This window comes from Bacillus rossius, chromosome 7, assembly GCF_032445375.1.
Source record: "Bacillus rossius redtenbacheri isolate Brsri chromosome 7, Brsri_v3, whole genome shotgun sequence".
Taxonomy (NCBI): Eukaryota; Metazoa; Arthropoda; class Insecta; order Phasmatodea; family Bacillidae; genus Bacillus; species Bacillus rossius.
In genome coordinates, this window is record NC_086335.1 from 60,509,245 (window position 1) to 60,534,025 (window position 24,781).

The following is a 24,781-nucleotide window of genomic DNA, read 5'->3' on the forward strand; positions in this document are numbered from 1 at the left end:
TGCTTCCAAAACCGACACAGGGGTAGGAGCTGCCTATTACGATAGTCACACTAAAACTACTGGCTTATATAAACTGCCCCCTATAACTACCATTTACTATGCTGAGGCGTATGCGGTATATAAGGCATTGCAATATGTGCTCCGAAAAAAAATTCACCAATCTATTATTGTAACAGATTCATATAGTTTAATTCAGTCTCTCAATTCCACCCTTCTTCCTCGAGAACCTGTGGTCTGGCTTATTAAGGAACTTACACTCACCTTGTGTAGACTTAACATCAGTGTACAATTTTTCTGGATACCTAGTCATATCGGGATTCACGGGAATGAAATGGTAGACCGCCTGGCCAATTTGGCTCGATGCTGTGGTAGTACGGTTCCGGCGGTATCATATAATGTCCTTCTCCCTTACCTCGACCGGCTCATTATGGAGGAGTGGGATGCCGTATGGCGACGCTATGCCAGGGATAACGCAACCGTTTACGCGTCCTTATATCGACATCGACCGGTCAGCACGGATATCGTCTTTGATAATCAGCCGCGTCACCTCGCTGTCTTATCATTTCGACTCCGATCCAATCATACTGCTGCCCCTGCCCATTTGCATAAACTCGGTATTCAAGACAATTCTGACTGCACATGTGGTGCTGTCCTGGCGGATGTTAATCATTTACTTTTTGAATGTCGTTGTGTCCGTTCGCGGGATAACCTCTATGCTCAACTTAAGAGTCTTAATTTGCCTTTGCCCATGGCGTACCCTTCCTTGTTGTTTACGTCTACTTGTGAGGTCTGTATCGTGCTGTCCCATTTCCTATTCGAGAATGACATCCACATATGAGTTAATGGTAACGTCCTTGGGTCCCCTGTCCTTGGTGACCGGTGTATTATATTGACATTTGACCTTATTCCATGGCCTTCTTTCCATTGGTCGATGGGCCTCGACCGAGAAGATAGTTAGCAATGAATAGTTCCTGCTAGGTATTCCTACTATGCCCCTCCGCCTACGTGCGCTCCGCCTGGTATATATTTCAGTTGGATCCCGCTGGTGTTGATCTCTAGAAGAGGTGGTTTTTTGCAGCGTGATATTGAAGACATCTGGTTGTGAGGGACCATAAGACGTGTTGACCACGTGCGAGTATAGTTCTGGTTGTGGGCGAAAGCCGTTAACCAAAAAAAAAAAATAAATAAATAAAAAAAAATAAACGCCGACCTCCGTAGCGTAGTCAAATACTGTAGATGTGTAGAACAGTATTTGGCGTAGTCGGATGCACACCGGCTTACGGTGCGAGGGGTCCTGGGTAAGGCATGGGTGTTAATTTATATTAAGAGGTTTTTATGCTATGATATGATGAAGATACGAATGATTTAGTTCTGGTTGTGGGCGAAAGCTGTTAACCACAAATTAAAAAAAAAAATCACAGAATAAACCATGGGTAACAGAAGCGACAAAGTGGGTTTATACCCGTACTCGCTCATTGTTTGTTTACTATTCGGCCGCCATCTTTTCGGGGCGCATTTAGCCAATGCTGGGATAGCAGTTTAGTCGGATTTGAATTAAGTACTGTATTAGTGATTGCGAGTGAATTCTGGCATTGTAAATGATTTAATTATGTAGGCTTCACATTTGCGTACACTGATTAACATTATGTAAGGTTTTTTGTTTTGTTTTGTATTGACGTCTAGTCTATCTTTTTACAAACGTGTACACACAGAAGATCTGACAAGATGGACAAAATAAGCTAAACAAAAGGAAATAATGATATGTTGTCCTCCCATTAAGAGCTAAAACTTACAGACATAAAAGTTTCTTTAGTTAGGTACAGAAATATCACACATTCTTTCCAGCAAACGAGATGACGGACACGAAGACGCCTACTGGCTTTCAATCATTATTTAATAACATGTCGAGTTACACCAAAAATTATGCATTCTTTCTGAAATAAATTTGTTCCGTATTTACTGCACAATTCCCTGAATCACGGAACACAAGGCTAGAATGCGCACAAACTAGCTTATTTATTCCAATACAAAATAATAATGTTGATTGGAATCACGCATGGATACTCTAAATACTATGAATTCAAACATATTTGTGAAATTACGACAAATTATTGTATTTACTACCACACAAACTGTTCATTAAATCATAAGCCTCTTACTTTTAATGGGAAAACATCTTTTATTTACTAAAGTACTTGATACTTTTCAAGTGTACTCGTTTGCCGTTCCTGCTTCCTGATACAGGCGCGTATCAGTGCCTAAGTATCAGGTTGATGCGTTTCGACCCACCTCTACTTTATTTACTTTATGGTTCAAATGGTTCTGGAATCGAATCCCAGCTAATACATGGGGGTAACATTTAAATGTAGGTATTACGTTGAACATTAAACTGAGATTGCGAAAGAGAATAATGACACTATGGTTGTTCCTTACGTGCTTTTCTCCCCCCTTTTCCACATAATATATAAACAAATCTTAAACAACTCGGTGGCTGACGGACGCAACAGGAATTTGTAATAGCTTAACGTAAGTATGTATGTATGCATGTGAATAAATTCTGATATTGAAAGTAATACAATATATCGCGATACACTATATATATATGTATAGGAAAAGTAATGTCAGGCATATTTTTTTTTGGTAATAAATAATACATGATGTAAAAGGGAATACGTACATTAGGGTTTCGTCATAAATTTGTATACAAACAAAGCTACCTAACCTAATGTTTAGGTGCTGAAGAAAGCAAATTATTCCAAGCAACATTTACAAAAGAAGGTTCCAGTAGTAGGGAATGTCGCAATTATATTTTTAGAAAAATATATGTATTGAGATGTGTGGTATATCATTTGATAACAAAAATGTTTTTTTTTTTTATCGAAGAGAAATTATATTTTAGTTGCAGATAATCTTAAAAGGTTAAGAATATGCTAGGTGAGCATAAATGGAATGACTTTTGAACAGAAGGTCTGTCGACATGATGTAGTGATATTTGTCTTGGTGGAGAGCAGGGCAAAGAAGGAGAGAGGGAGGTTATATACCTATTAAAGAAGTCTGTAAGGAGATTAAAAAAAAAATGGCAGCACTTATCAAGAATCAGTTTCCATAGCATACCACAAAAATACTACATTAGATGTTTTGTTTTGATGGTTAAGATACCCTGGAGACGTATGTAGGTGTAAGGGAAACTTCACATTGCCCAGTTTCACTTATATGGTGGGTCAAAAGTGTAACTGGCATGTGTTGTTGGCAGAGATGCAAGAATGTGTGAAGTGGTGAGGAGTAACTTTGAGGAAAAGTTCCCGGAGATAGAGCAGACCCTGAAGGAAGCCACTTTCATAGCCGTTGATGCAGAGTTCAGCGGCGGGATCAGCAATGCTGTTCAGTCGAGCAAGCCGAGGTGAGTCGATGCTCGCAGCCGTCATTATCACAGGGGTAGACGTAGCCGTTTGCCAAGTGGAATACCCCTAATCCCCGTATCACTTGGGCTTAGGGCATGTATTTGTGCAGACAGAAAAAAAAACTGGAATACAGGGAAATCTCATGGAGTTTAAAGTTGGTCTTTAAAACCTGGAAACACAGTGAAGTTGGCCGATTGTAATGTACTAAATTGGATTGTTAATTTTTAGTACTAGTGTGATCCTTTAATTTGTTACAGACTGTCTGTATAATAATCACAAATGCAAATGTAATTGAAAACCAGTCTGTTTTTTAAGAGAATGATGGTTTTTAATCACAGTGAAATATTAATTTGTCATTCAACTAATCCCAGTCAGTAATATATTGTACAAACTTTGACCAAATATTGTGGTTTTTGGTTTTTATAAATGAGGCGGTGAAAGTAATAATGGTGTAAGTCAATTTAACAAGGTTTTGAGTAATAAGAGGTTTTACTAGTTACGCTACAATTAATTCTACGCCTTTCCGTTACATTTAATTATGTTCTATATTATCTTAGCAATAATGTATCTAACTTTTGCTACCATATATGTAACAATTATGTACACATGAGGGTGAGTTTAAGAGGGTTAATATAACTTACATCACTTTTCCTTCATATCTTTGGGCATGTTAACACTGCTGGTTTTAAAAGTGTAACAAATTGTATTTATATAAACATAGTGCATTAAGTAGTACATACGTATGTTAAGTATATAGCTGGCATTAGAAACAAATGTGAAGAACACATTGAAACACTGATGTAACATACATTAAAGCACTGAAACACTTTGTTGTTTTAGTGATACGTGTTGTTTTAGTCATCACTTTCATCCTCGTCCGTCAGAGGTCCTGCATCTTCAGTGACTGTAGCATTTACTGCGAGATTCTTGAAGTACGTATGGTGTATTAGTGGGATGAAAGGTAGCAAGTCACTCATGTCTTTTTTCTTCTGTACATTTACTGGTTTAGGTCCGCTGTGCAGGCAGTTTTGACCAATGTTTTGCAAAAGCCTGAGCCTACCTTTCTGTTTGCTTGGGAGTATACTGATAGTCGAGAAACACATTTCTTCATCATTTTCTCTTTGTAAAATAAAGTGAAAGGCTCATTACGCTGGCATCAAATCCACTGGATTTGTAACCACGACACATCATCATTATCCATATTTTGTTTTCTCTTTGTAATGGCTTTCACAAGGGTGGCTGTACTCTTAAAATTTCTCTAGCCATTTGTGTGACGAAGGGTTTCTTTCTTCGTGATTTTAGAATCGTTGAGTACCAATCTTCTGGCAAATAAATATGCTTGCCTTTGGAATTCTTTCTCAACTGACCCAAAGTCTTCGTCATTGGGTAAGTATGAGTGGCCGCTGACCATAAATTTATGGTCGAGAGTCTCAATCTTGTTGGTGTATTTTACCAACTAACTTTAACATCGATAAGGCAAAATTCCAGTTTGCGATTTTGGCCTGTACATGAATCACTGTATATGACAATGTGTTTCGCACTCACAGCCTGAATTCCTAAGCCTTTTTCGGGTTTCCTTTTTATTTTCATATTTTCGTCTTTTTCTAGTTTGTTTTGGAGTTTCCCTTTCCTCGTGTGAAGAACTTCCTTTCCTTTCTAATGCGTGCTTGCCTCCTTCCCCCTTTTCACTTCATGAAAAATATCCACAATTCCATTAGAGCAAAAGTAAAATTAATTTCTCCCAATACACTCTACCATAGCACTAGCCTATTTCCATTTGAATTCATGTGTTCCATAAATAATTTGTCTCTTATAGGTTATCTAACTTAAGAGTTAAATGATGGTAATAAATTAAAAGTACATCATAGCCAAAGTCACGGCAAAACTAAAAATACAAAACCAAAATAAAAAGTACTGTAGGTTTCATGCTATTTTGTAGGTTAGTTTATGTTTTCATTAACAATCAATATTACTTTCATTAATATTTACACTTACCAGCATCATCTAAACTTGATGGTTCCCATTCATCAGTTTCTGAATGTGCTAAAATACTAGGCTCACTGTCATCATCACTTACATCGCCAATAACACCATCAGCCATTGTAATGTTTACACTATGAACATTCCTCTCTGACTACGCTGTCCAAAGAGGAGGAAAAGTGGTGTAAGTCTGACTTGCACCACTATTCTACAACCTAAACAATACGTTCCCTTGACATTCAAACAAGTGCTGTTATCTATGGGCCTACAGTAAAAGTTATGACTTACACCACTTTCCCATCTTACAGAATATAATGCTGAGAACACGGGTATGCCATTATCTCAATATTTAAAAAAACCTGACACCATTATTACTTTAACCGCCTCAAATATTACAGACTGTTCGTGGTTCACTGTCTCGTCATTGTAAGCAACTGTGTTTGTCTGTGCCATGATGTTGTTCTGACCAATTACCTCCACGGAATTCTCTTGGCTGATTTTTACTTATTTTTCTGTGAGTTTGTGTATTAATTTTTTCTTGTCCATTCTTGCAGTTTTTCTATGACATAGGTACTGTGAAAACCAGCAATGACGTCAGTCCATAAAAATGTTTTCAATAAATTTCTTGACGCTTGGCAGAACCCATTGTCGGTTGCGATAAGTCTTTCGTGTTTCCTGCAGCCTGTTCGACTCGGCGAGCGAACGCTATGCGAAGCTGCTTCGGAACTTGGATGGCTGTATCATCATCCAAATGGGCCTGACCGCCTTCCGCTTCCACCGCGACGAGAACAAGTACGTCGCCTCCACCTACAACTTCTACGTCTTCCCAAAGCCCTTCGCGTCCGTCGACATGAAGTTCGTCATGCAGTCGTCGAGCGTGGAGTTCCTGTGTCTCCATGGCTTTGACTTCAACAAGGTAATGATGGACGATATATCACTATTGCCCATTCCATTAGTTTAGTCAACTAGTGTGGGTTTATTTCTGGGGTCACATAAACAAAATGTTGTCTTCTGTAGGTCTAGTTTCTGTGTATTGGTAATGCATTATGTGGCTGGTGTTTTTTTCCGTCAGGAAAATGCTAGTGCATGATTCAAGCGCAGTGATATAATCTCGGTCATCGCTCTTGCATTGTATGGACAGAAACTTTCCTTTATTTTAAATACCTTTGTTCACATTGCTTATTTTTCCAAATGTTTTGAGATTTTTTTTTAAATTTTATAAAAATTATTGAAAAGAAAAAAATTACAGCCTGTAACTGTGTATTTTCTTTATATGCAGAAATTACAATTTTTTTACCAAGAAAAAAAAAGAATAGTCTTTAAAGTGTTAAAAAAGTTTTTCAGGAATCCATGTAAAAAAAAATTTAAAGCATTACATTTTTTATCACCTTTTATGTATTTGGGTGATTTTTATGCTAAGGTAATATTTCACAGTTCTCATTGAAATATCAGGCGGAACTCTACACAGTTCAAACCAAACTTTTGCTGGAAATAAAGGCCTGTGGAACTACCAGTTAAGTTAGTAGCAAGCTGAGAAGACCAGTTACTTGTGGCATTGCCTAGCTAAAAGTTTTCTTGTTACTGTGTGGCCACTGAATTTTATTTTTATTTATGAAATTAATGATACAAATCAGCATAACTATTTCTGAGTTGCACATGTTTGACACATGATGCAAGGATGTGCAATTAGCTTGAAGTAGAGCTGAACTAGGGCAGGCAAAAAAAAAAAATGTTGATTAGGATATCAACTACAGCATGTTCCAGCTAAACTGAACATTTTTGTACCCAACTTCTGATACTCGAAACTGTCCACAACTATATAAAATTTAACTCGTTTATAGTCTACCTTACATTTTTTTTTGAACTGCCAAAGACTTTGGAGAGGACGTTTCATATCTAGCCTTGCTCACTGAAAGAAAAATTTTTTAGCAAGTATTTTGATACATCAAAATAAATGCCTATACTAATGATGTACCAAATTCAACTTTACTTTATATATTCTTATGGTGGTAACAACGACCATTGTTAGCTCCCACAGGAGATGGTAAATATATCAGAATTTTGTCGTAGCCTGTCAGAATGGAACTTTGAAATTGTGTACTTTTTATTTTTTTTTACAGAAAAGCTTATATGCAAATACATTTTTTTTAAATGTGATTTGTGCCCTTGTACGAGAAAGCTGGTCTTTGAGTGGTCAGTCAGGTCCTCCCTGTATGGCTGGAGGCAGTTGTGCCATCTTGCCAGTTCTCTGATGTGGACTAAGTATGTCACATTTGGCAGTGGCTCGTGTATTGAGTGACACACTTTACGGCTGGCCTGAGCTGTGCCGTTTCTTAACCTCTTTTCAGAACTGTTACCTACATTTCAGTGATGTCAGTTTTCAGCACTCAGCCTACAATGAACGGAGCTTTATTTATTTATTTATTTATTTATTTGCTGCCATCCTAAGGACATGTTTGTCCTTGATTAAGTCAAGCACTTACTGGGCTTTACTTTACGAGATGGAAGTTATACGAGAGTATTTGGAAAAAAAATTTTTTGGAATCATCTAGATTAACAAACATTCAATTTTCGAGCAGTGAAAATTAATTTTTGGTATTGTTTGGAAAACGTGTGTAAGATTTGTGAACATCGTGTAACGGTGGACCTTGTGTGTAAGTTCAAGGACAAACATAAATTTTCATAAATTTAACTATCTCTTCTTCAGAACTATAAATCATCTTGAATTCACATTTTTTGTGAAACTGACCTCAAAAATTTATTGAACTTTTCTGAACAGTTTTCTGTAGTGAAAGAAATTATTTTCAAGAGTTTTTTTTTTTAATGCTGATCAGTTTGTATGTAAGCCGGGTAAAAACAAGTCGGTTTACGGACGATAGTTTAACGTGACAACGTCATAACAAAACATTGATGAAATTATTGCATACTTTTATGAATAAAATTGAATCATTTTTTTTGAATTACCACTATTTTGTATGGATACAAAGAAGGAGTGAAATGAAATCTACAATTTAATCGATAAATTTACTTTTATTTGCACCCATTAATTCAAATATGTTTATTACCTTAATGAAGAGATCATTTCAACTACAACTTTCATACGTGCTTGCCATTTAACTTCTTCCAGTCTGTGTTATTCTGCTAAGGATAGGACGATGATAAGGAAAAAGTAGGAAAAACGCATGGGAGTGTTTCAAATTTGACGTGCCTCGAAAAAGTCAAATCGCATGGTTGTTCCAATTGAGTGGAAGAGAGATAGATGCGGCGCAAGCGTGCAATGACCATAATGGGACAATGTGCGTAATGGGACAATGTGCGTAACGGGACAATGTGCATAACGGGACACTTTTTTGTGCGTGCGGCCGGCGTTCATTAATTTATTCGACGTCACGTCAAAAGTAGAGGCCAACTGTGAGATGTACTGTGACGCTAAAGCCGGTGCGTGCGGGCGGGATGGTTGCAGCCCATGCACGAGGGCGTGGGCTACCTGAGCCGGCCGCAGGCAGAGCGGCTGCGTGCGGAGCTGGGGCGCGGCCCCCTCACGCAGCACGTGGAGCGCGCGCTGTCCCTGGAGGAGGAGCGCGCCGTGCAGCACTGGTGCTCGCGCGTGTGCGAGTGGCAGGACAGCGCCGTGCTGGGCGACCGGCTGGAGCTCCGCGCCGGCGACCGCGACGCCTACCTCCCGTATCTGCTGCACCGCGAGCTGCGCGCCCGCTTCCGCGGCGTCTGGACCTTCCCGGACGCCGGGCAGGTGCGTCGATCCGTTCCCCCGCACGTTTGCAGCCGATCCGATCCGTGTTTCGATCCCGTGGAAAATCAGGTTAAATTCAGAAATGAAGACGCAAGCTCTGTGGGTCGGTGAAAAAAAAAGCTTTTAACCCGGCAGGTTCGGGAGCACGGTCATGCCAGGTTGGCGATTTTTGTCGGATAATCAAACATTAGTTACAGCTGAACGTGAAATGTGAAAATTTTAGACATCATGGTAAACTCTGAGCGAATTGAGAATGCCGGCAGTGCAAGGTCAACGGCCGGAACCCACCGGAATGTATATCTGAACGCGAGCACTCAATTGGTGCCAGATTGCGGAACATGCAGAACAATTAAATGCCGGGATAAAGACCATTACATTGTACGATCTGATTCAGATTACCCGTCAGTTTGGTTCCTCACTTAAGACGTTCAGGCATCCATTAAGGGGGTATCTGATTCTCCTAGTTTGTTGGGGACATAAAATTGCTCTTAGAGTTCCCTAACATAAAGCAGATTAAAGCGTAGCTTTAGGAAGTGCGCTTTAACTTTTATGTAGTTTAATTTTTTGTTATTGGAATTCACCGTAGTGTCATAATTAAATGTCAAACAATTTTTTTTACGAAAATTATCAGCTGGAATTAAAGCAGTCCGTAGTCTCTTGTGTCATAAGCGTCTGTGTTCCTTCCAATTAAAAGGGCCATGGTGGTTGAGTCGTCAAATCACTCGCCTTTTATCGAGACAATCCGGGTTTGTTTCCAGTTGGGATAAAACGCAGATTTTCTCGCAAATGGACAACGTTTCAATGAGTCAGTAAGTTTTTTTTCACGCAGAGCTCACGTTTCCTCACCAAAGCATCCAGTCACTGCTCGGTCTTACAGTTTCACCCCTCGTCCATCTGTAGTGATCTCAATGTTTACATAAATTTAAACCACATTCACGTATCCATCCGTCTCTCCAACCATATCTCCATCCGTCCGTCAATGTATGTCTCCATCCGATCGTACATCTTTCCTTCCGTCCGTCCATCTACGTATCTTTCCATCCGTCCATCCATATCTCTTTCCGTCCGTCCATCTACGTATCTTTCCATCCGTCCATCCATATCTCTTTCCGTCCGTCCATGTATCTCTCCATCCGTCCATCTATATCTCTTTCCTTCCGTCCATCCATCCATTTGGCCCTTTAACTATGCCACTACAGTAAATGCCAATATCAAACATTTCTCTGCACAAAATTATGAAGCACGTTTCATAAAGCCAAAAATTAATCAGCTAAATGGGGGCACTCTTTCCAAAGAGCCATCCACCCAATAGGTTTGTTTGACTCGAGGTCTCTCGTGCTCCTCGGGAGTTGAAAGAGTTGGGAGCAAGTTGACCTGAGGGCAAAAAGAGTCGGTAACTTTTAATACACGAAGAAAACACTATTTGTTGTAAAACAATGATGGCGGTAAATATAGCAGACATCGTGAGAAATTTGTTTGGAAATGAAGATGAAGCTGCTATTGATTTACTATATATTGGATTACAAATTATGAGAGAGCTTGATGAAGGTAAAAAAAAAAAAATGTTGCTTTTTGACTTAAAACCGCCTGTGGTATGCATAAGCTAACCTGTACTAGGAAACGTTTGCAAATATTGTGATTGTTAAATAAAGGACGCTAAATAATTATATTGAAATGTTTTTCCGCTTCAATGTCGTCATCTATTAAAGTATTACCGTCATCACCAAATGTAGCTTGATAACATTTTTGACTCCATCGTCAAATTCGCGCCAAAACAACCAGCAGACGACTTGCCCTCGCAACTCTTCCTCGCGAGGAGGAGCATCGAGAGCATGACCTGAGTGACCTGAGAGCAACTTGCCCCCGCGAGTAAAACGACCATCCGCTATGTTGCTTCCGGAAAAGGGCGCCCCGAGAGTTGACAGGTCAAAAGAGACCTCGAGTCAAACAAACCCCAATGATGTTGTGAACAGGTGCTGGTGGTGAAGGTTTCGGAGAGCGAGCGCGAGCGTTTGGAGGAGCAGGAGCGCCGGGAGAACACCCTGGACCGGCAGTTCCTGCAGTCCGCGCTCGGCTTCTCCAAGGTGTTCGGCCTGCTCGCCGACCTCAAGAAGCCCTTGGTGGGCCACAACCTGCTGCTGGACCTCATGTTCATGTACAGCCAGTTCCACGAGCCTCTTCCAGGTACTCGCACTTCGTCGGCGACGCTGTAGATCTCTTGCCGGCGAGTTTCTCTAAGGATTTCAAATTTCGGGTTTTACTAACCAGAAAAACTTCTCAAAAGGCTTGAATTAAATGTCTATTTAGATAAAAGGTTAATATTTAACAGGAAAACTTATTCATTGACAACTTTTTAAGGCTCTCTTAGCCAATTTCGTTATGTCATATTTTTCTCCATTGCAATTATTTAAGGTTTTCATTTCATTTTTTGATTAGTAGCAAATTTTATTGGTAATGGACACTTGTTTGACTTCTTACATCAATAATAATTTAATACTCTAGTGACAAAAGTTGTAACGAAACATAAAATGAGAAAGAGCTTTAGTGACAAATTAATGAGAATAGCCCTTAGATGATTGTAATGACAAGAGATAACCATCATGACTTTGCTAGTACTGTTAATTTAAATTTAGATTATTATTTACTATTTTTTTTTTAATTCCTGGGTTTATAATTATAGTAGCATCGTGTTTATAAAATTTCCTGTTTAGTTAAGAAGTTTGCCTTTAAATTTATTCCGGTAGCTCTCTTGAATTTTTGGTTGGGTTAAAAGTTTTCTCAGCAGGCATTTACTTTAAATGTCATGCAAGTGATCATAATTCTGAACAATTTTGTGTCTCTTTACACGTTTTAGATATGTAGTATTTAATAAACATTTGTTGAGAAAATTTGATATATAACATGGAATGCAAGAGAGCTATTGAGATGAATTTAGAGGAAAAGCCCTCAAAATAAAATAATGACAATAAAATAAAATATGGCAGAGGAGGCAGACTGAGCCTTAATCATGCCCACAAAACTTATTTTCATTATTATTTTAAGCGAGTGGCCAAGTGTCTTGGCTCCCACCAAGGTGACCTGGGTTCGATTCTTGGCGAAGTGGTAAAATGTAGCGTAAGTTGTCGAGCGAGAGCGGATGGGTTTTTTCAGGGTACTCCCTTTCATCCCCCCTCCCCCTCTTTCCCAACCCAGTTCTCATCCCACCATCCTTTTCCGCTTCGTCGTCTAGCGACCTCGACCTCGTTCATTCAGTATTATTTTACCCACGTGTAAAGTTTTGACTCGTTAAACCTTATCCCATCAGAAATGTCGTAACAGGGTTCCAATGTATTTATTCTGTTTCCTCATACCTGTTGTAAACTTTTATAGTCATTACCATTAGACTAAAACATTTGTTTATCAGTGCTTTATGATAATAATGGGTTAAGATTATTTTTACACTGATTCTTTATTAATAATCAGAATGTTAAACCACCAGTTATAATTATCAAATTTTAAATACCATAGTGTCTAAAATTTAAAGTAATTTTAAATAAATGACCAAAATAATTAATAATATATTTTAAGGTGAGTGGAATCAGAAAATATTGTAACTGAGCCATCACTATAGATTATTTTTTTATTTTTTTTTATTTAGATTTCAGTTACAGAGATAACTCACTGTATTAATTAACATTTTCTTCCAGTGATCTAGCGGTGATATATTTTTCAGCACAGTACTTGAAGTTCAAGAAGAAAATCTCAGAGCTGTTTCCAACTGTGTTCGACACAAAGTACGTCAGCTTTGAACTGATGAAGGAGCTACGAAAAGAAGGTATGTAAATATTGTAAAGTGTGAATTGGTCCATTCAATTTTGTATGTTACTTAAGTACCAAACAAGTCTGATATTTTGTGATGTTTAACTTAGCTATCGGCAGGAGTAATTTATTGAATGTGATGGAAGTGTGTAACCACAGTGCTGCTGTCTGCGGCGGATGGCGCAAACCCAAGTTCACAAAGCCAAAGGGAAACTTCATATTATTAATCGTTTATTGAATTTTAACAAGATGGGCAGTATTTCAATAAAATTTCTTGTCGAAAATTAGGTCCAAAGCCATAGTTTATTATGTTTTTCAAGGTTTTTTTTTTTTTTTTTTTGTTTTATCGGAACTGTTTCATTATATAGTTTAAAATTTTTGTCTGCTAATCAAATGATTCAATAGTTGACGCAACTGCTCCGGCAACAAATTATAGTGGCGGGTGCAGAAACTACGTGTGATTCGCATCCAGAAATGTAGTTGAAAACGAAACTTGTGTATATTTATCACGTTCAGCATTATTTTGAAGTATTATATTTTAAAATTAATGTCTGAGTTTCGTATTATAAGGTGTTTTGCAACATTGAAAACACATGAATCTGCTTGTTACCGAGGTTAGATGCTATACTTCACTGGCAAATATTGAAAGACTCGTTCACATTTTATTTTTGTATTCATTAAATGAAGCTGTATATGAATGAACGCACTGCATATTATTGTGGTTTTTTTTTTTTTTTAAGTGGCTCATGGTTGGGTTGCTAGTATTTATTTTTCATCTACCCAAATTTGTACTACTCAATTCATATATGTTTTATATTTTCTATTGATTTGAATGTGGTCTTTTTCTGTGGAAATGCAATTTGTGCTCATTTGGCAGATAAGTGGGTCTCGAATATTCTGGAGGAGATGTACACATACTTCAAAGAAGCTCGTGGCCGCGAGATCGTGATGTATTCGCCGCTCGTGGAGTCCACAAATGGCTTCCACTCCAGTGGTGAGTTTACTCCTCGACACGCACAGCACAGCGCTACAATAAGCAGTTTCATGTGTGTTTTGTTTTGGTATCATGTGCACAAGGCCGTGTAAGGTATGGCTCAGATTTCATGAGCTCAAAGTTATTAACAACTGATTCGGAGCCCACTACAATGATTTGAAAGTCATGCTACTCTAAGCCTTTCTGTGCATGTTTGTGCAACTTTGACCCTGCCCTTAACCAAGTTCGCAGAAATTAGCATTTCATATTGGAGCTACCCCTCTCTAGCCATGTTATCATTTCGCTATTGTGTTGTTAATTTGGAAATTAAACTTCTTTACAGCCAGTAGACTTAAAAGTAATCTTTTAATGTTTTAAATTCAAGGAATGTCATTTCTAAACAAAGAAAATATGTACCAAAGTGCATGTATCATAAAAATTAATTTAATTTGTTTTATTGTACATTTCTTATTGAATCACTTTGAAATGACTAATGCTTGCTAATTTATTTATAATGTTCTGCATGTATCTGCTTTGATCAATATATTACAAATTACTTTATCGTAAAAATGTAACACATATATTTTACCACTATTTTGATGGAATGAGTATTAAAAACAGCTTTTATAAAAATGAAAACAATAACACTATGAAATCTTCTGTTTTAAAAACTAAAAATAAACCATGGACTAAAAATAAAACCTTAAAATCTTGACTCTACACTTAATGCTTGGGGAAGTCATTTGCCTATATTTTTCCTGGGTCACTTACTGTAGGTGTTTCTCTGTTGGTTTTATTTTTAGCCATGTTACTGTTTAATTTCCAGATGTGAAGAAGAAGTTTCATGAAGCCGGTTGGGACTCATACTGCACTGGATTCTGCTTCGTAAAGATGATGCACATAATTGCTTCCATAAGCCACAGCAGGTCAGCAAGTTGTACGAACGACAAAATTCAGTAATCATAGGGGTGGGTGAAGAAATCAAATCTTAAGTATTCAAGGAAAAAATTAGAAGAAAATTATTGGATGAAATTTAATAAAATTGAACAATTTAACACAAGACAGCTCAGAAGTCCTGTTATTATTTTAGGTTTTTATGTTTTAATACTAAATTTAATATTTTTTTTTTTATTTCTTGTATACTATATAATTTTTTACCCTTTGAGACCTAGATTCGAATTTGAGTAGTATATTCGAAGAACTGTTTTTGTTTTGAATTTTTTTAAGATATCGATCCAAGAAAATTGGGATCTGACCTGTCAATAATCAACTCTTGTCGACGTGTGCGCCTTATAGGAATTTGAACGCTTGCAGATGAATGGCTCAGTGCAGTGTTCACACTTTAACCAACTGCAGAAAATCTGCTCGGTATCAATCCAGATCGCTGGGTGGTAAGAGGGGGGGAGGGAGTTGAGTGATTCCGCCCCTCGACTTCCTGTAGCCTCATCGGCAAATTGGAGAGATTGTTTTTCTCTTCGTTTTTTTTTTTTTAATGATATAGCATAGCTCACCATTTTTGATGGTTGAGACTGTCATCCAATTTCATTTAAACTTTAATGCAAATTAAGTACATACTACTTTAAGGAGAGTGGTCCTAGTTCACCTGAAGATAATCTTGGTTTTGAATTCTCTGCAATAAATAAACTACTTCCATCATCATTCCTGAAGTGTTACAAGTTCTTCTAGTAATATTAGTAAGTGTTGTTCAACTTGCATTTTTGCATGCATTTCCGTGAGCCACATTCGAAGACAAGTGTTTCAAAAACTTTTTTTAAAAATGCAGATGTTATGTGCATAGAAGCCCACGAGGTTCTTTTGTTGTACACATTGTGTTTCACTTGTTTAACTTTCACACTGTGAAAGAAAATAATATAAAGTTGTTTCCCATTTATTTTATTTTCAAGATAAATACCTATGAACTATCAGAAGAAGCCCAGGGTATAAATTTTTTCCAAATCGTGGGGGTCTGGGGTGTCTTGTGACTTACATGTTTTATGAACGACTGTGATATCCATGCGTTGGTTGCATGCGTTACTGGCTAGATACAAGATTTAATGGTTTTATTTTCAGGCTAATTTCATTTTTAAAAATGGAAATTTCTGTGTAATTGGTTTTATTTTTTAGGAAACCTGTTATTAAAAAATAGCATATTACTGGGAAAAAATATGACTTTTAAATGTTCCATGATACTAATTTCTCCAAAACAATGTCATTTTGACAGAATGTCTGATGCTCAGGACCAGTGAGGAAAGTATAAACTAAACCCAACCAAGCAAAGCCTATACATTATTAGTGTAGGTCTCAGTCTCTATTACAGTACGCACATAATTGTAGTCGGAATCACTCTGTTCGGCTCAGGTTTAGTTGGGAAAATTCAACGTGGTTCGGGATCACTCGGAAGTGATTTGCGTGCTTTGGGTTTTTTTCAGCATAACTCTGCAGTCGTCAGCAGCAAATTCAATTTTGGCCTGTATTTGTATTGAAATGTTCTACTAAGCAATGTTTGCTGCGAAGGGGTTTAGCATTTAGTAATCGTGGGTGATACTGCTTGGTAAGCCAGTGCCTGCAGTGTCTCGTGTGCACCGGATTATCGGAAGTCCAGTGTGTTAAGCCACGGCTTGCATGGCATCTGCTGCTCACGTCTTATGTCTCGTGATACGGCGTGGCACAGAACCTAGCATGGGGCACTTGCTGGGGTCAACACTCCTGGTCCGAGATAACAATTATAACAGCCATAGTCGCCCAGTTATTTCCTTGTAGGAAATAACAGGAGGTTAGTGAATATAATATTGCTACAAGGTATTAAAGCTTGGGAAGATATGACTTGTGCCTTGTCATGCAAGAAATTTGGATAAATAACATTACATTGAAACCATACCAGATGGCTGGGACTAATCATTTTTTAAGTGGAGTGATAGAAGCTGAAAAACACCATATTGGTTCTAACAGTTTTATGCCATAACAATTTTTTATTGAGCAATATTGAAAATTGGCCTTCACACATTACGAGATTTATAAAGACCGTAACATAGTGGCTACTGACAGAACTATCATGGTTGTAGTCACGCCTGTAAATTAATCCAGTGACTTCGCAAGGCAAACTTTTTGTAGCAGCCAGTCACTTTTGTCTTCAGTCATTCCTTTGAATGATGTTATCTTGCTTTGACAAAGCCAAAATTTTGGAAATCAGAAAATTTTTACGGCCTTGAAACTGTTGGAACAGGGATGGCGTCTTTCTGTTCCTGTCCTCCCTCCTTTGAAAGACTGCTTTGGCGGGAGCACGCACGGCTAACGCAGGCGACCGTGGCGTGCAGGCACGGGTTCCCCAGGGCGCTGACGAGCTCGGAGCACCTCGCGGCCGTCGCCCGGATGAAGGGCTGTGTCAACATGATCCGAGCCAGCGTTTCTCACGTGGTACGTCCCTGCTGCGTTGCACCAGTCGTGCCTGCCGATATTCAACGTCTGCCACCGGCGTTATCAGGTTGTCTGCAGATCAGGAAAGTCACGGTTAAGTCCCAAATGAACACCAACGATGCCGGAAGTCACGAAACTTTATAATTTCCGGCATCCTTTCTGTTTACTTGCATTTTTGTTTGTTGACGCCTCAATTCAGTTGTAGTAGGAGATTGTCCACTTAAGTCACATAGAAATAATTTCTTAAAAGGCTTTAGTTTTTCAGTATAACAATCGGCACATTCTTGCTAATACTAGTAGATTTATTTTGGGTTATGTTTAATATTGCATATTATATACAAACAATGCCCCTGTGATTTAAAAAAAGAGTAAGAAAATTTACCTAAAATGTTTTAAAAATCTTCTGGCAATTGCCAAATATCTGTAGACTACCTGATCACATTTAGGCAAAGACGCTAGAATTCAATGCTGGCCAGCTGAATGCTGTTAGCGCATGCAGATTTGCGACAAATAACCTAGCAACCTGGAATGACACTACAGTAATAGTTTACTAACAAACAGTTGGATTATGTATTCTGTTATCTCATGACAAACCATAATTTTTTTTTTAATTTGAATCACTTTAGTTTTATTTTACCACAGATTCCTATAGTGGCAAAAAAAGTTTTTACGTACAGAAAATAAAGTTGTTTTCATTTTCATAGTGTTGGTATTGTAAATTTTAAGCAAATACAATATTGATTGATAACACATACTCTGCTATCTATTTGAATATCATAACAACGTCAAGTTTTATCACGGATATCCTTTAGCTGTCCGGTATTATTCTTCAGAGAATTTGTTTAAGGAGATATATGATCACTGTTTAGTGACTGAAGTAAATTATTTTTAAAATTACATTGATAGCAATGAGAGGTAGCTACGTAATCTGTGAAATATGTTAATATTGATAGATGTACTAGGTAATTGTTTCACACTTTTTTTTCTTTCAATTTTTTAGACATTAAGTTTTTTGTGATATAAACATTGTGAGCAAAATAGTTGAAAGAACTGAAAGATTTTTTTATAGTGAAAGTGGAAAAAATACTTAAAATTTCAGTGTTTGTTTTCTGTGTTGATGCCCATGGGGTTTGTTTGGCTCTGTGATCCCTTATTTACTTTACCAGTTACTAAATTTGTTCTAACCCATACATTTATTGGGTATGTGTAATAAATCAAAATTTAGTTTCTGTTGATCATGGTGTAAACTGTAAAGTCAAGGATTTTATCATATTTTTCTTTATTAATATAATTTTTTTATGAAGTACTTAATGTAGATTTTTTAAATTGAAATTACCTTTATCTTTCAAACTTTTAGTCAATAATAACCGAGCAGACAGGCTGTCCGTTTCATCTTCAAGCATCAAGGCTTCTTGAGCTTATCTAACGCTGTGATTGTTCGGTCAAGTGAGCTCACAAACTGCCAGTCACAAACACCTGACGTGAACACAGCTGAAGGAAGTGCATGTGTGATGGCAGAGCGGTGTTCTGCTTAAGTTGAGCGTTCGCAGTGCCTGCTGGGAGACGACCCTCCGTCGAGGAGACCTCGGCTGTTGCACGTCGCCGCCAAGGGACCCAGAGTCATCAGCAGCTTGGAGGTGAGGCGTCTTGTGTAACAACGTTCACACAAACTTTGTCCATCTGGGGGGGGGGAGTGTGTGGATCACGTGTCACTTCGTGCACCGGCCTTGAGGTCGTGTGAATGTGTGTCAAGCTGGCGACTGCTTTGTTCGACACAAGAAAGCTACTTCTTGGATGTGTGTGTCTAACGCACGAATATTAGTAGGACAGATGTCAGCAGGATAATTTTACTGCTTTATTTGGGGCAAAGTCATCAGGGGAAACCATGTACACAGGGGCAGATAATTTTGTCAGGTCTCATTATATAATTTACAACTTTTTAATCCTCATAATTTAATATATATATATATATATATATATAGAGAGAGAGAGAGAGAGAGGTACATACTTATGTATGCTTATTTGAAGTTATACTTACTTGGCATAATAAAAAACAAACTTTAATTTTTTTTTTCAAACAATTAATATAAATAAAATAATTGAAGTGATTTATAAATACGGTTGGTAAAGTATAAATTGAATCAATTAAAATATTTAAATAAATACTCAGTATTCAGTATAAATATAAACAGTATAAACACTATAAAAATAATTATTTAATTTAGTAAAAAACACAAGCTAAAATTTAAGTAATAATGAAAATCAATAAATATGCTGTTTATTCTAATTCAATAATTTTATTTATTTATTAAATAATGTAATATTTTATCAAATAAATTATACATACGGGAACACAACCTCACAAACACTCATAAAAATGACCAGGAGACTACTAAACCTTCCACAGACACACCCCCTGCTAGCGACAATGGAAGCTTACACACAACGTGACATCGTTATACATATGGGAACATAACCTCACTTATATTAATACACTTGAAAAAATTTAAACCTCATTTTGCTACCCTGTTTTGTGGAACGTAAAATCAAAAACAGTTATTAAATCTTACATATAATCAGCATGTTTCCTTAACTTTTGAATGTGAAAAGACTAACCTATTTACAGCATTCGAGTGTTACGAATTATTGAAGCACTGAGTGGTGTCTGGTCAGGCGGACTTGTGTATCTATAATAGATTTTCATGTTGGCCTTCCTACGTCTGATCTGTGTAGATTCAGCCTCGGTTGGGTAGTGTGTGCGGGTTTTTGTACCATAGGAGACCGAATAAGAGTTGTATTTTTAAAATACAAGCAGTTCAGTTCTGAGTTTAATTATGTAGTAACTAATTTCATGGTTAAAATTGATAACTGATTTACACACATTCAAACAAAATGGTACATTACTTCGAATATCTTACAGACTTGCTCATAGCTCGTTCATTATGATTTAAAACTTCCAAGGTTGACAACTCTGCACATTACCTACTTGGATTACTTGCAAAATGATCATTTTCACTTGATATCATCCAAATAAAATTGTCCTTTTTTTTGTGATCAACAGTTGGCAGCACTATTTGCAGCGTTTGGCGCAGTTGACGTAAAGCTGTGCTCCAAGAGAAGAGCCCTTGTCGCCGTGGGAACACACAGAATGTGAGCATAATATCATGGTTCTTTAAAAGGTGTTTTAAGGAAGGTAAATACATACATACATTTATACCCAATCCTTTGGAAATTTATAATGGGTCCCTTTGTTACGTGTGAAAAAGAATTGTGCTTCAGATCCAGAATTACTAATTCATAAAAAGTGCTTGTAATGTATGTCGTGAATTTTGTTGGATCTTGTTGCACCTAAATCATGCTCAGGCATTTTTGTAGGTAAATATAAATAGGTATATTTATTATTTTTTCACTACTTCAGTGAAAGATCTTAATGTGGTATTCTATGGATCGGCTCATTCTGTAACTTGGCACCAGTTAACCTCTCACATTCAGATGGTTTTGGGTGAATGCATTTTTTACGTAATGATTTTTTGAAGATGATCAGTGCTTTTGCGTCCTTTTTTCTTTCTACAGAGTACCTTATTGTTTTGAATACTATTGTACATGTTACGTTGTCTTTTGTATTCCCGTTAAAACTATACAACGTTCCAATCCAGCCAAACCGTAGGAATTAGAGTATCCGGTCTTTAACTGCCACAAAGGATTTTTCATGTTTATTATTATTGTTGTAATTTTCTATCCATAAATTTTGTTATTTTGTGTTGTGTCTATCTCTGTGGTGTTTTTTTATTTTTCCTTTTCTTTTCTTTTCTTTTCTTCGTCACTCTAAGTAGTATGTAGCACGCTCATCTTCCTTTGTTGGCCAATTGCCGATTTGCCTACCTGCTGCAGGTTCCCCTCAGGTTGTGCTTGCCTGCTCTTGGTACCGACGAGGGGGAGTGTCCAAGTACTTGCAGTTGACCATTTTGTCCTTGTCTGTATGTGTTGTGCTCACCGCCAAAGCCCTCTGCTGTTGGTGGGCATGTAACAATTAAAATAATAATAATTATTATATTTTTAAATTATTATTCTGGCAAGGAAGTGGTCTCAAACCTTGAAGACTCCTTGCTGTTACTTGCAAGTAAAAAAGTATTGGGTTTAAATTTTTATTTTAGCCCCTATGATTTTCACAAAAATGTGTATCTAGACCGTTGGGTAAAATTTGGCTCTTTATTGTTTCGGACATGTCTCACACCTCGACTTCTTACTTGTGCTGTTGATTTTGATAACGTTCTTGAGTATTTTCCGAACCCTAAACGCATTATTATGTTCATAAATATATCTTTGTATGTGTTAGCTCTCATTATCATGTAAGACTTTTTTATTTTATTTTATTTTTTTGTTGGGTAAACATCTTAGTTTATAGTATACGGAAAATTGTATGAGGAATTTCGTGAAAATGGAAAATAAGTCAATGAACGACTTGTAACACAAAGATGGCTGCCCCACGTGTAGCAACATAAAAACCAGTATAATAGTTACTTTCGTAATCATTAGGGTTAGGGTACATACCAAATGTGTTGGTGTGCCAAATGAAACTTTATGTTGGTGAAACTACAGCCGAATATATTTTATAAACTATTAATCAGTACATTTATTAACCTCTGCATTATTTTAAAGAATTCTGCGTTAAAGTTTGTGTCAAAGAGTTACGTATAATAAGTTACTTTGCAATTTGAGAACTCATGAATTTACTCGTTACCGAGGTTAGATGTTTACACATCACTGGCGAGCAGGGGGGGGGAGGGTATTTTGCCCCCCCTCTGAAACCTTGAAGTGGGGGCAAACGGGGGCAAAGAAAGTGCTGTGTAATCAATTTTTAGATAATAAAACTGCTTAAATAGCACCATTATCCACCTTGAAATACAAATTTTCCCGGGGGAGGACCCCCGGACCCCCCGCTTCAATAGGGGGGATCGATGATTCTTTATAAATAGGTATATTGCCCCCCCTTTGGAAATTTAGTTGTTTCGCCCCTGCTGGCGAGTACTGGAAGACTCGGTCACATTTTTTTTTTGTTTGTTTGTTCCTCTTAGTCGGTTTTTGTTTATCCAGAGAGCTGAGTTGAAGGAGGTTGACTTAACGAAGTTCTACAGTGCTGTTACATTCAATGTTGTATGTATTAAGCGAGGGAATGTTTTCAGAGCCAGAGATGCCCTCAGCTCCTTCAAAGGCCACAAGGAACTGGATGTGAGCCTTTACAGTCCGCTGAGACACTCGTTGCTGGTGCGAGGGCTCCTCTGGTGAGTGTCTTCCGAAACACCGAATTTGGCTGCTCAATTTACCACAGTACCATACTGTAATATGTACTGATCGGCATACGTGGGTATTTGATATCATCAGTTCTTTTTTAAGAATTGTCGGCAAACAACATCAATTTTTAACCAATTATTCTGATTTTAAACTGCAAAAGACCATATTTTCCCGCACATAACACCACCTAGATTTTCAGATTTGTAATCATTCTATTATTACTTGGAAAGTTATCTAATTTTGGCTTAGGTGACAATTACATCAATTGGTTCTCTATTTATCTTAAAAATATAAGTTTTTTTTTTAATTTGTTAACAATAATAACACCTCTTTATTTAATACTGGTTCTGGAGTCCCTCAGGGAGGTAGGTAGATTGTCATCTGTACTCTTCAGTATATTTATTAATGATCTCACTAAGGTTCTTAATCACTGTACTGGTGTACTGTTGTACATATGTAGAAAAATTATTACTCTTAATTATTGTTTCTTAATTCAAACTTGAAATTAACAAAATTAAACTTAATTGTGTTACTAAAGTGGCATACACGATGCGGTTTACAGGCAGAACATGTAGTTTTTTCAACTGAGGTGTTCCCATCGCTGTTGATTTACGTTCTTCCAGCTGGCAAGATACAAGTTTGCTATTATAATACAACCCCCCACTTTTAGTTTCAACTCTTTTGTTAAAAATCATCACATTATTTTCGGGTGAATACGTTTTTACTCTGTAGTGATGTTTAGCTGTTGGACCAGTTTCCCTGCCAAGCACAAAAATAATGTTTAGAAATGTTCCAACTGAGGACAATTTTGTTGTTTGACTGCAGATCTTTTCGGTAGCCCAGATTGAAAACGATTATGAGTTGTCTTGCGTGTTTGCAGGATCGGGCTGGTAACGTCTCTGGCCGGCTGTAGTTGGCTCGTGATGAGGAGTCTGAACAAGAACTGAACTCCAGCACCGGGCGACCGGATAGTTTCCATCACCGTGAATGTAGAGGGAAGCTGGGAACCAAACGCTGATCTTATAGCAGATGATGTCGCAAGCTGCAGCCAGGAGGTTGTGCATGCTGTGATAAAGCCAGAAATCATACATCTCACAGCTGAACATTAAATAGCTTTAAATTTCTACTACGTATGTTTGTGCTACAACTTTATTTTTACTAATTGAATTGAAATACAGTATTACAGTGAGTAAGTGCCAGTGTTGCAATCAATTAATGAATCTTGAGAACCGAAATTTATTATCCTGAACCTGATTATGTATTTATATTTATTATAATGGGAAAACTACCGTATTGGCCCGAATATAAGGCGACCCCGAATATAAGGCGACCTGCAGTTTCAGGAGGCCAAACAAATGTAAAAATAATTTTTGGTATAAATTAATGTGAAAATTCATTAGACATACATTTTGTGTTGATAAATTGTTTTTGCATTTATGTATAACAATTAATTTATATTTATCACATTACTTATTTAAAATAAGTTTGAATGGCCTACCCTAAAAGTCAAAAGAAAACAATTAGAAAATATTTACATTTTTAAGTATTACACTAGAAATCTTTTCGTATGTTTACTCTAATGAAGCTGCATAATTGTCATCTTCAGAGCTGTTTATTTGTCTAGGGCTCGTTCCCCGCCGTTCCACCAATGTGTGATTGTTCATTTTTCACAGTTTACTGTATCTACGAATTTAAAATTTTTACAATGGCTATTAATCCCTCTTAAAATACAGCATTTAACTTTCCGTTTGACTTAAGCTACATATTACCACAGAACAAGGCGTATTACTATTTAGTAGTGTGTTAAACGTAAAAAAAGCAAACAAAGAATGCATCTTGCCGGAACAAAACAAGTGGCTAGCTGACATGATGAAGCATACGGCCAAGAATAACTTCGGTTACGTGACCGCGTATATTTGTCCATATTACTCTCTGACAGAGAGAGTCTGTTCTATGAATTTGAAAGAATAATCTATTATAATTATGAAAGGTTTTTACATAAATAAAGAGTGGATTATTAAAATAGCTTTTGAAGCAACGTACCAAATTCCTATTAATATGGCGTCTTCGTGCGTGTTCGGCAATGTTCGTTTTACAACAAAGAAATATTGTGGAAAGACAGTTGGCAGCCGTGAATTTCCAAACATTACATCCCAAATGTTTGTAAACGTA

The 24,781-nt window shown here is 37.3% G+C and overlaps 1 protein-coding gene across 5 annotated transcripts; it reads left to right on the top strand.

The window, feature by feature from the left end:
* Positions 1 to 1,510: 1,510 nt before the first annotated feature.
* LOC134534143 (pre-piRNA 3'-exonuclease trimmer-like) lies at positions 1,511 to 23,802 on the top strand. 5 transcript variants are annotated; one of them, XM_063372257.1, is made up of 13 exons: positions 1,520 to 2,365; positions 3,254 to 3,400; positions 6,063 to 6,297; positions 8,845 to 9,132; positions 11,106 to 11,316; positions 12,845 to 12,946; positions 13,808 to 13,924; positions 14,730 to 14,829; positions 17,218 to 17,317; positions 18,868 to 18,954; positions 20,379 to 20,467; positions 22,501 to 22,599; positions 23,490 to 23,802. In XM_063372257.1, the coding sequence occupies exons 2-13, from the start codon at positions 3,264 to 3,266 to the stop codon at positions 23,554 to 23,556; spliced, it is 1,632 nt and encodes a 543-aa protein (XP_063228327.1). In that variant the 5' UTR covers positions 1,520 to 2,365; positions 3,254 to 3,263; the 3' UTR covers positions 23,557 to 23,802. The 5 variants fall into 5 exon arrangements, with proteins under 5 accessions (XP_063228330.1, XP_063228328.1, XP_063228327.1 ...); XM_063372256.1 differs by having other exon boundaries at positions 1,521 to 2,526; XM_063372260.1 differs by lacking the exon at positions 8,845 to 9,132 and having other exon boundaries at positions 1,511 to 2,526.
* The last annotated feature ends 979 nt before the right edge of the window (positions 23,803 to 24,781 follow it).